Below are 13,714 nucleotides of genomic sequence, written 5' to 3'. Positions count from 1 at the left end.
TGAAACCGAAAAATTCTGACCTGAAACTGAAACGTTTAACAGCGAAACTGAAAAATTAAGCAGCAAAAAGAGACAACAAAAGAGAAATCCTGATCAGTGAAAGAAAAGTGGAAAATATTGTATTCAAATGTTTCACTCTTGTATAGCTTTATCAAAAGTATTTTTCACTTTCAACTTAATTTTTTTGGTTTGATTCTCAGGAGATTTTGTTCAATTATTATGACACTAATTTAATCCCATACTTGTTTGGCATTGGAAACATATGTTTACATTGCCAAAGCAAGTGTGAAATAAAACAAAAAATGTACATACTATAGGTAAAGAGCAACCAGAATAAAGAAATGTGTAAACATAATGTGTCACATTGTAAGATTGTAGTCAAATGTACAAATAAGAAATAAGTGTATACATTCCTTTTATATCTTTCTTAAGATCTTTGTGTTGTGTGTGAATACATTGAGAGCCACTAAACAGGAGTCAAATTACTTGTGTGCGTAAACATACTTGGCCAATAAAGATGATTCTGATTTTCTTGAAGTAACAAGTAAAGATAACTTAAAATAAAATAGAAAAATGTAGAAATTGCAGTTCAAAAACAATAGATACAGAAAAGTGAGAACTGTATAAGCACTGCAACATTTCATTTTTTTTAGAGAAATGTATTTAATGATATCTACATTCAGTCTTGTTATAATGATTATTTGCCTTATTTGTCTCCTGGTTCCTGACCTCTACCCAGGTCGCCAGTGCCCACACTTGCTATTCAAATGGTATGTGTTGAAATTAAACCAAAACTTAAACCTTGAATGTGACCCTCCCCATATAAATACAGTAGAAAGGGTCACACATTTTGTTAGTTGTGAGAGCAGAAACTAGTGCCCAGGACTTGAGATTTTCCTGTCTGACCTGTCAATATTAGGTCATCTAATTATATTTAAGACATTTTTTAAACCCAAATAACCTACTCATAACCCTTTAAATTTCTCTATAGTTACATCTATAGAGTCACAGAATCTGATGGGACATGCAGTAGATTTCCTTTGCTAACACTGATGTGCTAGGTGTGAACTATCTTGACTTCCTGGTGTTCTTTGATTGTTCCATGCTGAAAAACAGCTTTTTATGTCTCATTACAACATTCAACAGTCAAACATTACTTTTATAGTCAACCTTTAATGTATTCAACAAAATAATGTACAGTCACTGGAACAGATAGTGTTCTGGGCTGATGCAGAGGTAGCGTGGCCGAGCGGTCTAAGGCGCTGGATTAAGGCTCCAGTCTCTTCGGGGGCGTGGGTTCGAATCCCACCGCTGCCAAGGTTTTGTCCTGAGGAGTATCTGAAATGATATCATCATAAATTAAAATCACATAATAGGGAACATACGTCTGATTTACAAGTCATTCCGTCTTCCTGTGGACTATAGAAACTGTGGAATAGGAAATAGACGCCAATCCTTCCAAAAATGTTCAAAGTCTCCCTCCAGTAAAAAAAAAAACTGGATGTTTGAGCAGAATGATGTTGTCTATGTGCTGAGTTTGACACTAGAAGGCGGTTTTCACATTAATTTGCTGGAAATGGAAAGTTTCTCTGTGCTTATCCGAATTTCTTTAGCTTACTTTGTGTGCCTATGAGCATGATTTGTGACATCACAACAAGTTTGGAGCCAATCTTGATTCATTCACTGAGAATGGACTTTTCAGTGAAGAAGGAGACATATTATATCCAGCAGTTCAACTTTTTAAATTAACAATATATGCATATTCATAGATTCTTGATTTTTAACAAGGTAAATTTAACTTTTTTCTGTGGAAAAAACATATCAGACACAATTGATTATTCCAAGCAGATTATTTTTAAATATCTTAAAACATGACCAGAGGTGTTAAGTGGTTTGTACTGTTGACATGGCAACCATAGTATGTGTAATGGTGGTGTCAGGTAATCTCTTGTGTGGTCACTGTGAGTGTATTCATGTTCACCTGAGGGACAGTGAATGACCTAGACACACACACACACACACACACACACACACACACACACACGCATAGGATATACTGTATATATACATATATAATTATATATATATATATATATATATATATATATAGACAGAAAGGGAGAGTTGTCATATATATATATATATATATATATATATATATATATATATATATATATATGAATCCTAATGTTGTGTTAATGTTATTTTGTTTCATTGATTCTTGATGCTTTGGCAATATCATTGTTGTGACATTCATGCCGATAAAGCAAAATTTGATTTGATTTTGGTGACGCATCATGTTTCAGTCTGCCTGCTGTTCAGCAGCTGTAGGTCTGTCCTTCCATCATCTGTTCGTGCGTGTTCACACATGAAGGTCACAATATTTTTCAGCACACGGGGTCAGTTATTTTTGAGAAATTGTTTGTGCCTTTGTTTATATATTTGCATTTGGCTTGGACATTTGCTTGTGAGCCCACTCATGCAAGGACACATTTGAATATTCTCTCTCACTTGCTCTTATACACGCACACACCTGAGATGTGTGCGCTGTGCAACACAAGAGCAACAACACAACACTGCACCTTGAACCACACTTATCCCTCCGAAAAGAACATTTTGTGAAATCCTATCATTTATAAGCTTTATTTGATGTAAACAGAGACTCAGTAACATAACCGTCAGGACAGAACCTTTGTTACACTTATGCATGCTCACACACACGCTTACGCAACACACACACACACAGACACGTAAAACACACGCAGTGACAGACAGATAGAGAGAGTTCTAATGCATTTAATGGGGTTTCGATTTTGAGCTTAGGTCCACAGAAAGGAGGACAAAAACAGGACATAGTTAGTTATGTCATTTCCCGGATGCCTGTATTTGTGTGTCTTGTATTTCTAAACGATAATTTCTTATTTTCATTGACAACTCTCCCTTTCTGTCTATCTCTGCATGTCTGTCTGTGTCACACACACATTCCTGTTATTATACACACTCATCCGCACACACACTACAGATATACTGTAGATATAGCTACTTTAATAGCATAGCAGTACGACACACAAAGAGCACAAACATGTTCGATGTCAAAATTGTGTTCTTGTTTACTTCATTTCTTCATCTTAGAGCTTGTCAACAGTAAATCATAGATACAGGTTGCTTCAGTCTCCAAACACTTTCCTCTTTCTTCTCTGAGAAAAGGAAACAACTTCCTCTAATTAGATGTTTGAGTTGCTGTTATAACCGTCTCCTCCTCCTGTTCCTCGTCTCTCAGACCGGTGTGGTCCTTCTGTTGGCGGCACAGTTTCCAGGCAGTATCTCTGTGTTGTTGTGAGCTGCTGCAGTGGTTAAATCATCCACAGCCATGTCAATTTTACCGTCTTTCAGAGGCGAGGTCAACGTGTAGAGCATGAAGTCTGAGCCCATTGTCGGCACACCTGGCACGACCTTGGATTCAGCAGAGATGGACGGCTCTCGGTCTCGCATCAAGGATGCTCGAAAGGAGTGTGATGTCGAGTCCCCGGCACTGTGGTTACTCCTGTAACTGCATCGGCGGGAGCGGTTATGGTAGTAACGGTTGCGGTAGTAAGATGAGGTGCGGGAGATGGGCGGCTTAATGAGTGAAGGCCGGCCTTTAGTGCGCAGCTGCCTGTGCTTCTCTATGAACACATGCACTGCCAGGACGCCAACCATCTCAGCCAGCACAAAGGACAGAGCTCCAAAATAAAAAGACCAGCCGTAGGAGTAGCTCTTCTTGTTGTCACTCTGGCTGGGGTCACCTGAGTTGGCTGATATGTACACGATGATGCCAATGATGTTACTGAGACCTGAAGAGGTGAGGGCGATAGAGAGAATCAGGAGTGATGATACACAGTGTAGGAAACGCACATAATGGAGAAATCAGTCTGTGGAGGTTTTGTTTCTGACCTGCAGAGACGAAGAGTATACCCGCGCTGAGGATGACATTGTAGCGCGACTTGTAGAACTCGCTGGCAGCGACGCACACACCTCCGAGAAATAATAAACCCACACTGAGGATGGGGAAGAGGCTGGAGGCTCGCACTGCTCCTGAGAGGAGAGGAGAGGAGAGGAGAGGAGAGGAGAGGAGAGGAGAGGAGAGGAGAGGAGAATCAGTTATATATTACATTTGAATTCCTGTGACTTTTATTTCTGTTAAGTCTCACAGTCACACGTGTTACTCACGTAGTAAATACTCTGCAGCGTCCTGCTCATAGTCTGCATCTTCAGGAAAGTGATCGATGTCTTTGCAAACGCCCCGAAATGTTCCTGCAGAGAAACAAAGAAGTTCATCACGACGTTCCTCCTCGTCTCTCTGCTCTGTGTGTCATTTCATTACATGACATATTTACTGCACAATTATTAGAACCAACATCCTCTTTGACCCAGTACACTTTGCATACTCTCTCTAACAATGACTTGCATAATGCTAAATGTGATTCCGACCATTTGATGGGCTGTTTTGTATTGATTTTCAGTTCAATTCAGTTCCAAGCCTAACTGAGAATATTTTGTATGTCTGCCAAGAGGAGGTGGGGAGTTATTTATCTAAACTTGGATCTCTTCTACAGAGTTGCCACCGGAAGTATGTTCTTTCATGTCTCCTGGAAAATATGTTTGTAAATTACTAACATTTATTGATTATGTTGATAAAAAAAATTAAATTCAGGTGGTTTTGCATTTCTCTCGAAATGTATTTGCTGTCGTAAATGAGTATTATGTATAATTTCTAGGAAACAGGGTTGCTTCTTTCACTTCCTGTTAGGGCTGCGAATAACTGTCTAATCTGTCGATCATTTTCTCAATTAATCGATTAGTTGTTTGCTCTTATAAAATGTCAGAAAATGGTGAAAAATATCAATAACTGTTTCCAAAAGCCCAAGGTGATGTCCTCAAATGTCTAGTTTTGTCCCGACCAACAGTCCACAACCCAAAGATATTCAGTTTACTGTCAAAGAACACTAAAGAAACCAGAAAATATTCACATTTGAGAAGCTGGAATCAGAGAATTTGGACATTTTCTTCTCAAAAAGTGACTGTGATTAACCAACTATCAAAATAGCTGGTGATTAATTTAATAGTTGGCAACTAATTGCTTAATCAACTAATTGTTGCAGCTCTACTTCCTGTGTACATTCTGGACACGTAAAAGTAGCACTGACATGTTGTCAAGTTTGATAATGGTTGATTTAAGTTATGCATATTCTTCTATTTTAATAATAATGTTTAAAAAAGTGTATCATTGGCTACATTGTGTGTTTTCTCTGAACATAACAGATTAACAGGAGTGAAGGAGCTAATTGCAGATGGGGTCATTTTTGCCTGTACATATAATATATTTAGCTTATTTCTTGTTTACATGGATGTTTGCCTGATAAAAACCCTGCAGGTTGAAAAATTGCAATAAATATGTGGGAGCTTGCAAATTTCCTGGTTAATTTAGTTAAGTTAATACTAATTTTGACATTTCCTTCATTTAAATGTTGGTTCACTGGAACTCAAATTAAGATTAAATACTGTTTGTCTTTTTCTGCAAAACCTGGACAATAAAGCAGATTCACTACACAGCACACAACAACAGTTGCATGCTAGCAACAATCCAGCATGTCCAAATTGCTGAAGACAAAACATCATAGTCGTCACATAGTAGTTCAGTAGACATCCAGCATGTTCAAGGGTCTGGATATAATGTATGTTGGCTTCACAAAGTCCACTTCTGCCATAAAACTGGCATTTTAAACATTTTAAACTAAGCAAGCGTCACCAGCTCTTCACATTTCACATTCAAAGCACAGAGGAACCTCAAATTAGCTTTAATGAAGCCTTTGCTTGGTCTTCACGTCATCTATTTGTGCACATACATTGCACATTAGCCTACATGTTCTCACTTTTCTGTAGCTCCTGTCCTTTTCTTTCTGTGTAGACGTATCACTGACTGGTTACCGTAAGACCTACGATGATATTCTACATACAGTAAGTAAATGTGACAATGTCACTGGGGTCAAACAGACATGAGTTAACTCACAGATGTTCTGTAGGAGAGGAAACATCCTCTGGCACTATATGTTGGCGAGAATCCAAACCATCGCAAACACTAACTGGTCCCACCAACCATAAAACTTCCAAATAGACAAACCCGTAAAGACGTATTTGAATTTGGACAAATTAGCTGTTTTTGTGAACATCTGAAATCAGCTGCACTTACGTTTCCTGCTCTTACTAACCTTTGGTGCCTTTCAACATTTGCACACACAGAGGATATATATTGATAAATGTGTCCCTATGTGCTGCACTGATTGACCGGTATTGATGATGTGACTCGGTCACCATGGTTACCAAAACAAAACTCATTCAGTGGTTAAAACTCGGCCGCGGTGAACGGGTCAGAGAGAAAATTCACCACTGAGAAAACATTTATTTCAAATGATAGAAAACAAAGAGAGACGAGGTTTTCCATCAGTTCACACCTTTATACTCTATAGAATTTTTTTTCTTGCAGCATGTGTGACTGTCAGCTCTGCATTTCTCTAAGCTCTTATACAAAATCTGGTTGTAGTTTGACATGAATGAAACTACGGCTCTGTGCCCAAACTCTGCACTAGGATACACTAACTGTAATAAATGCAAACAACCAATCAACAAATATAATCCTAAAGAAATCTACTCCGCCTGCCTCATCTTACTATAATTTATTGCACATAATGTACAGACGTCCTGCAGCCGTCTGTGTCTGATACAAAGACAGACAGACACACAAGATTGTTGAGGCATTGATGTCCTCTGCATGCTTTGTTACATCTCCATTAAACCATTTTGGAGCTTAGCGATAGTGGGGCAGCAGAGGGAGGGGGTTTGGGAGGAAGGAGGGATGAGAGAGATGTGTGTGTGTGTGTGAGTGTGTGTGTGTGTGAGGGAGAAAAGAGGGAGCTGAATATTATAATTATAATATAAGCAAAGCAAACAGAGGATATAGGATAAGAGAACGAGAGATGCTATTTAAAAATTATAAATAATTAATGTCATTTTCATCCATCACCAGATTTAACCCTTTAAGCTTCACGTGATCTGCTGCAGGAACGCACATTTTCTATAACAACTAAAGCAAAAATAAAAAATAAAAAAGAAGTAACTTCAATGTGTTTTTAAATTAGCCTTTTTGGTTCAGCAGGCTGGTTAATTAAAGCTGGTTTAGGTCTATTTTACCTCTATCATCAGTATCAGATCAGCTGCCACATTTAAAGAAGCTTTTACAAATTTTCCCGTAGAGACATAAGAAGCATTTCTATAACCCCAAAGATTTGATGTTGTTTTCTTTTCTTTTCCTGATATCGCTGCGTTATTTCATGTTACAGTATTTATATGAAGACTTGAAGCACTTTCTAACTTTTTGAAAGTTACTGTAGAAATAAACCAGAAACCACAGTTAAACGTGTCTTTTTAACTTTGTTTTATCTTGACAGCTCAGTTTATAGAACATCGTGTCAAAACTGTTTGGGTGCTAAAAATAAAGTTTGCCAATACTCTCATTTAGTCTAGTCAATTCTACAAGATCATGAACTTGGTTGTAATGATTAGCCGCAGAGGCAATGTTCTCTAATGATATCCTAGCCTATTTCCTATCTGTAGCATTTATAAGTCAATACAATGACATGGTGCTTTATAGTTTATTTTTACTTCAGTGAAAGTAAAAGGCCTGATAAGAATGATATTAATATCATTAATATAGAATAATATTATTGCTATAATTTACAGTTTTTCTGTTGAGTGAGTTTTGGTTGCAAATCCTAATAATCCGTGAAAGAGTGAAGCTGTAAACTGAGTTTTGCCATCACAGACAGGGGCACAGTTCATATGTTTACCCTCAGTGCAGCAGGTCCTCCACAGACCTGAGTGCGTCAGGACCTCCTCGTTCTTCCGGACGGTCTCGTTGTCGTTCTGGCTCTTGGAGCGGCACATCCCGCGGGAGTACAGCCAGTAGTCCGTTCCCACGGCGATGGTCATGAGGCTGAAGGCGCAGAAAGCCCCCGCCGTGGTCAGCAGCATCATCACACCCCGGTTACACAGCCTCATGTCGGCCTCCTCCTCTTCCTCCTCCTCCTCCTCCTCCAGTTGACAGAGACCAGCAGGGTTTAGAAACTCTTAAAAACTTTCCCCCGGTGTCTTATCTTTGTGTGGATCCAGCCGGCTGAATTAAAATCAACTTCTGTGCACATCTTCCGCAACCTGCGCTAAACTCGCATCGTTGGACAACTGTGGAGGTTTTTTCCTCTAAACCAAACATTCACAGGACTTTGTTCACAAAGTTGAGGTGTTTCCATGTCAAGGGCGCAGAAGAGGATCACGGGATGTTTCTGATTTGATTTCAGTTGTGCAATAATAGTAGAAACAGAGTAGAAAGAGCAGCTGAGTGGAGAAAAAGTGGATAAATCTAGAGCCGAGATAAAAAGAAAAAAACAGCAACACCAGCGCCTCTCTGACACGATCTAGTTTGATGTAGCTCAACTCTGCGTGGCACTCACTGCAGTATGACCCCGCCTCCCTTTGTGTGTGTGAGTGTGTGTAAATGAGTGTGTAACACCTGCTGCCTTCATCTGCATCAGTCCAGCGGTGCAGCCAGTTCAGCACCATGGACAGCAGCTCGTTGGTTCCAGTGACTTATGTTCTTTAATGTAACCCAGTATAACCAGTGGTGGAAGTTTTATAAAACTTCACACACTGGAGAAACACTTTAACCAAGTTTAAGTCCTGAAGCCAGAATTTGACCCCTTGCACTTACAGCTTTACTTAATAAGTCCTATTTATCTAGTAGTCTCTTTATTTCTCTGTATTCATCTTTTTAGTGTCATTTTAAAACATGTTTCTAACTTTCTAATTTGCATGTTAATGTTTTATGCTGCTTTTTATATTTTCTAAATGCATTATGTAAAGCACTTTGAAATGCCTTTGTGTATGAGAGGCACTCTGCAAATGAACTTGCCTTGCCTTATTCAAAGATCCCCTCCAGACATGTTTTATGACATCTAAAAATAATCTGCTTTGTATAATAATTTATGTCTGATATGGCTTTTCAACAAACTGTTCAATTGCCTTGTTAGATTAATCCTAAAAAATGACATCTTCTTCTTCTCCCTTATTGAAAAATTCAGAATCTTCATTTCAGAAGTTTAACCTTTATATTCTCAAGTAATCAATAAATTGTTTAATGTACAAAATGTCAAATGGGATGTGATGGGCTTTATCACATTTTTCTGACATCTTATAGACTTAACAATTTATTGAGGAAACATTAAGCACATTAATGTCTATCTATAATCTATAATTAATTTATAACTGTTAGTTGCAGCCCTAATGTTTCTCTAGTTTTTTGCTCCTCCATGTATGTAAATGAAGGGTACAAAATAAGAGCCAGAAATGTTAATTTCCAAAGAGCGTTTTGGCAGATATCACAGCTGTTTACTCATTACACGTCCTTCATATTAATATCCTCATCAGGATTCCATCCAACAGTAAATGGGACAGGAGCTGTCCAAGAGACTCGCAGGCCCCCTCATATCAATGAATAAAAAATAAATGAGAATATGAATATTTACAGATTTGAATATAAAGTGGGAAAGCATGTGTGTGGAAAAGCCAAAGCAATCAATGCACAAACCAAAAAATATGGTGCCTCGTCGTAAAATAATTTTAAATACATTTTTCACATCTTATGTTGCAGTAAAATATCCGGTTTGCATAGTGTTATTGAAAATATACAGCAGCTCACTTGTGTTTACAGTGCAGTATTTGACACTCAATTTTATATTATATTTTATATTTAAATTAGATATTTTGTACTTTTTGATACTGACATATAATAGAAGTGACAAACATTGCCACCTGGAAGCTGCCAGATACAACCACAGTCTCCTCTGGAGCAGTTAGGGATTGAGGGACTTGCTCAAGGGCATCTCAGCAAGCGCATCTCTTTCACTTTGTCCACCCAGATTTATGCTTTCAGTCCATGAATCAACCAAATCAGCTGGCACAGACTGACACTGTCAGGCAGGGACCTTTTCACCATCCTGAGTCCGAGGCAAAATGTCATCATCAGTAAACAAATTTGGTTTTGAAACAGTGTCTTCATAAAGTCGTGATTAAAGTCTATTTTGAAAGAATGAGTCATCACTGAATCACTTTTTGTAGCTGTTGCTAATTGTACAATATATGTGGTTGTACTTCATTTCAAGATAAAAGGATGATCACAATTTTTCAAGTCTGTCTTTAAACAACAGTCAGGTGCCCAAATGTACATTGAAATAGTTTTTTCTTGCTGTAATCATTCCTCCTCTTTATACTGGCCATTAAAATATCCTTTCCTAAAGCTCTTTCAATGTAAGTGATTGGAAAATTGGAAAAATGTATGTTTATCTGAAGATAATATGACGCTTCAGGCATCCAAATTAGTCAAATCAAGTGAATATCTTCCAAAATTTCTATCATTTTAGTACAAAATTCCCTCTTTTTGTTACTGTTCTTCCACTGCAGCTCAACAGGGAAACACAAAGGGGGGGATTGTATAAAAACACAGTAACTTTGGAAGAGATCTGCTGAAGCCTCATATTATCATCATATAAACTTTCAAATACATTTTTGAAACTCAGAACCAGGACTGTAGATTTTGTCTTCCATCACTTACATTGAAAGTGCGTTAGGAAGAAATATTTTAATAGCCAATATGAACAAGAGGAATAATTAGTGAGCTAAACCTCCTTCAATCTTCACATGAGCATCTGACTATTGTTTTAAAGACAGATATATATATATATATATATATGAAGCTGTCCTTTAAGTGGAGATACATTGATAAAGAGAGTGAAAACACAGGAGCCAGAGTTACTGAAATGGTATTATGATAATTCATTTTAATGAAGGTATCATACTGTAGGTGTCTCTCACGCGCAGGTTAAGACAGCGCATGCAACACAAGATTACTGTCCTGTTACACAATTTCTTTAGGTCACTTTATAAAAGTTGCCTTCCTCTCTCCAACTCTTCTTCTTCCTCTTCTTCTTCTTCTTCTTCTGCCTTTTGCATAGTAAAACGTTTTATTTTCCCCTCCTCTCCTCTCCCTCTTGTCTTTCTTATCTCATTCCCCAGTTCCTTCTCCTCAAAACTTACTTAACGTGAGTGTTAGTTGGGGACTGGAGAGGGAAAAAGAAAAGATATGAAATGGAGATTTTATAGAAAGAGGAGGAGAAAATAGGTCAAACAAAGAAAAAAAATTGACAGGTGAGGGTGCTGGCAGGGGTAAAATAAAACAGAAAAAAGGAGGGGATGGGGTGGTGAGGAGTTAAATAGAGAAGTGTACAATAACATGAAAACCACTTCTAGCTCTATATCCCATTCCTATGTACATATACACTGAAACACAAGTCATACAGAATTATTACGACTACTTTATATGTTCATTCCACAGAATCTCATATTTTCTTGTCATGGACAGCCAAAAACAGTCTTTGTTCCGTGCTTTGTACTGTAAAGCAAACTCTTATTGACATTATTAGAGATAGCGTACACAGCATTCGGAGTGGAAACTGAAACTTGATTTGGATATTGGATGGATATTTCAAAACTGACTTGCATCGATTAAATTCAAGACACAAAAGGTTTTTTTTTTTGTTTTGTTTTTAATCTCTGATATGTCAAAAAGTAAATCTTTAAAGAACTACTTGTACCTACAAATATGGCATGCATAGAGGAGCTGCACCACAAAGACTGTATAGGCCTACACAGCACTAACCCACCGCGTACACAGTGCCATAGAGAAGGGAGAGATTAAGCAAGAAGAAAGACAGAGACATTTCTTTAAATATCGCTGCCAAACAGGCATTTTGGGGGATTTCTCTCTTTTTTTTTTCTCTTTTCTTTTTTTTTTTTTGCATCAATTTGGAAGACGAGACGTGCTTAAGACTAAGTTCAGGACTAACTTAGACATGAGGTTATAAATCAGGACTTTCAAAATCCTTCCTTCTCTCCAAACCGCAGCCTGCACAGACACATGTTTGTGTGTGTGTTTGAGCACATACATGACACATATTGATCATGGAATGTTCATGACGCAACTTTTACAGGCCGAAGAGAAGGAAATCGAGTAAACAAACACACACACACTGTCGCTGATCGATGGAGCAAATACACACAGTTACACGTTTGCTGTGACTCTTGATCGCTGGCCTCTGTATTGACGAGGTCCCGTGAATACTACACACGCCTGCAGTTTTCCGGAAACTGGTTTGTTACCATGTGGCTACTGGTCAAGCTCAGTTCCACTGTGACCAACCAGCAGCTAAAGCCAGTTTGTTTTATTCTGTTTCTTCTGTGTGTGTGTGTTTTTAGACGTCAGTGGGAGTGTAAATATGTTTAAGGTGCTGATGTGAGTCTGAGGATTTGTATGTATGAGACGTTTTGGCTTCAGGTTCAGTGGTTTGAGTCCAGGTGATGGCGATGAGATGCGGGATGGGTCTTCCTATGAAATGTAACCGGTCTGTGCGGGTTTGGAGTTAAATCTTGGCTGGGCTGCGTCTAACCGACAGGAATTCCTCAGACTTGTATGATGAATTCAGGGTTGGTGTAAGAGAAGCCTTGAAACTCGTTCTGGTCCAGATTCATGATGAAGAGCTTGTCTGTTGGCGTCAGCTCCACCGCCATCTTTGTGAACTCCTTGTCGAAGTTGCCCACGTCACGGCGAGATTTCTGCCGCAGAGAGACGGAGAGAGAAAGAGTCAGAAAAATGAAGTTGGAATGAATTTTACACAGCGTTAAAAGGCAGTTTTAACAGGTTGGACAACAAGCAAAAAGAAACAACTTTCCCATAGAAACACAATGACGACGGGTAGAGAAGGAGGAAAGGGAAGTCCACTTTTTCAGCACACAGAAAGACATATTTTAATAATAATCTGCAGAGGTGGGACAGAGTCAGTGATTTGCAAGTCACAAGTGAGTCTCAAGTCTATGAAGTGCAGAGTCAAGTCCAAGTCAAGGGACCATGTTGGAAATAAGTGTTTTCACTTTAGCAAACAGATACCCATTTATACATCAGACAGACATAAAGCAACATTTTCATGAGAATGGGTATGACATGCAACAAGGGTTCCTGGCTGGAATTGAAGCAGCGATGTTGCAGTTATATTGTATGTGCAGTAACCATTCGGCTAGTGGGGAGCTCCAACTAGAGCTTTTTTTTTTTGCTGAAAACAGCTGCCTGGTGCTGCTGGAAACGATGTGAGTGAGAATGGAAAAAACAAAACAATGAGCTGAAAGACGCTAAAATGCTTGTAAAGCTGAGGGAAACTTAGTTAACATTAATTCCCTGTGGGAGTTAAAAACTACACTATAAAAAATCCCATTGACATTACAGGTCGCCATTTGATCCACTTTAAAACAAAGATATTAATAAATGCAGCTTTTGGACTTTTGGTGGTCTTAAGTCTAAAGTCAAAGTGAAATCACAAGTCATTGGTGTTAAAGTCGTTTGTTAAGTCTATCTTGATTTTGTCAAATCTAAAGTCATCAGATTCACGACTTGAGTCCACACCTCTGATAATCTGTCAATGGGTAGCACCACAAGGATGACTCTGAAGTCTGGACTCAGCACAACACACCAATGACTCCATACAGGACTGGGGGGAGCAAGTCGACAAAAACAAAAACA

The 13,714-nt window shown here is 38.5% G+C and overlaps 2 protein-coding genes and 1 non-coding gene across 3 annotated transcripts in view; 1 reads left to right on the top strand and 2 right to left on the bottom strand.

The window, feature by feature from the left end:
- The first annotated feature begins 1,235 nt into the window (after positions 1 to 1,235).
- Positions 1,236 to 1,317, top strand: trnal-aag. Its single transcript has one exon. It is a non-coding gene; the product is annotated as a tRNA-Leu (tRNA).
- Positions 1,318 to 2,980: 1,663 nt separating this feature from the next.
- Positions 2,981 to 8,516, bottom strand: LOC121908982 (voltage-dependent calcium channel gamma-3 subunit). The gene is made up of 4 exons (XM_042429323.1): positions 7,884 to 8,516; positions 4,210 to 4,293; positions 3,934 to 4,074; positions 2,981 to 3,833 (listed from the first exon to the last, which is right to left on the bottom strand). The coding sequence occupies exons 1-4, from the start codon at positions 8,092 to 8,094 to the stop codon at positions 3,277 to 3,279; spliced, it is 993 nt and encodes a 330-aa protein (XP_042285257.1). The 5' UTR covers positions 8,095 to 8,516; the 3' UTR covers positions 2,981 to 3,276.
- A 2,384-nt stretch (positions 8,517 to 10,900) lies between these two features.
- Positions 10,901 to 13,714, bottom strand: part of LOC121908964 (protein kinase C beta type-like) — a 40,237-nt gene continuing 37,423 nt past the window's right edge. The window contains exon 17 of the mRNA XM_042429313.1: positions 10,901 to 12,756. Coding sequence (XP_042285247.1) covers positions 12,604 to 12,756 — 153 coding nt within the window. The 3' untranslated portion in view covers positions 10,901 to 12,603. The remainder of the gene's footprint in view (positions 12,757 to 13,714) is intronic.

The sequence above is a fragment of the Thunnus maccoyii genome, chromosome 2, assembly GCF_910596095.1.
Source record: "Thunnus maccoyii chromosome 2, fThuMac1.1, whole genome shotgun sequence".
NCBI lineage: Eukaryota > Metazoa > Chordata > Actinopteri > Scombriformes > Scombridae > Thunnus > Thunnus maccoyii.
Note: the sequence above shows the minus strand (reverse complement) of the source record. Positions and strands in the feature narration are given on the sequence as shown.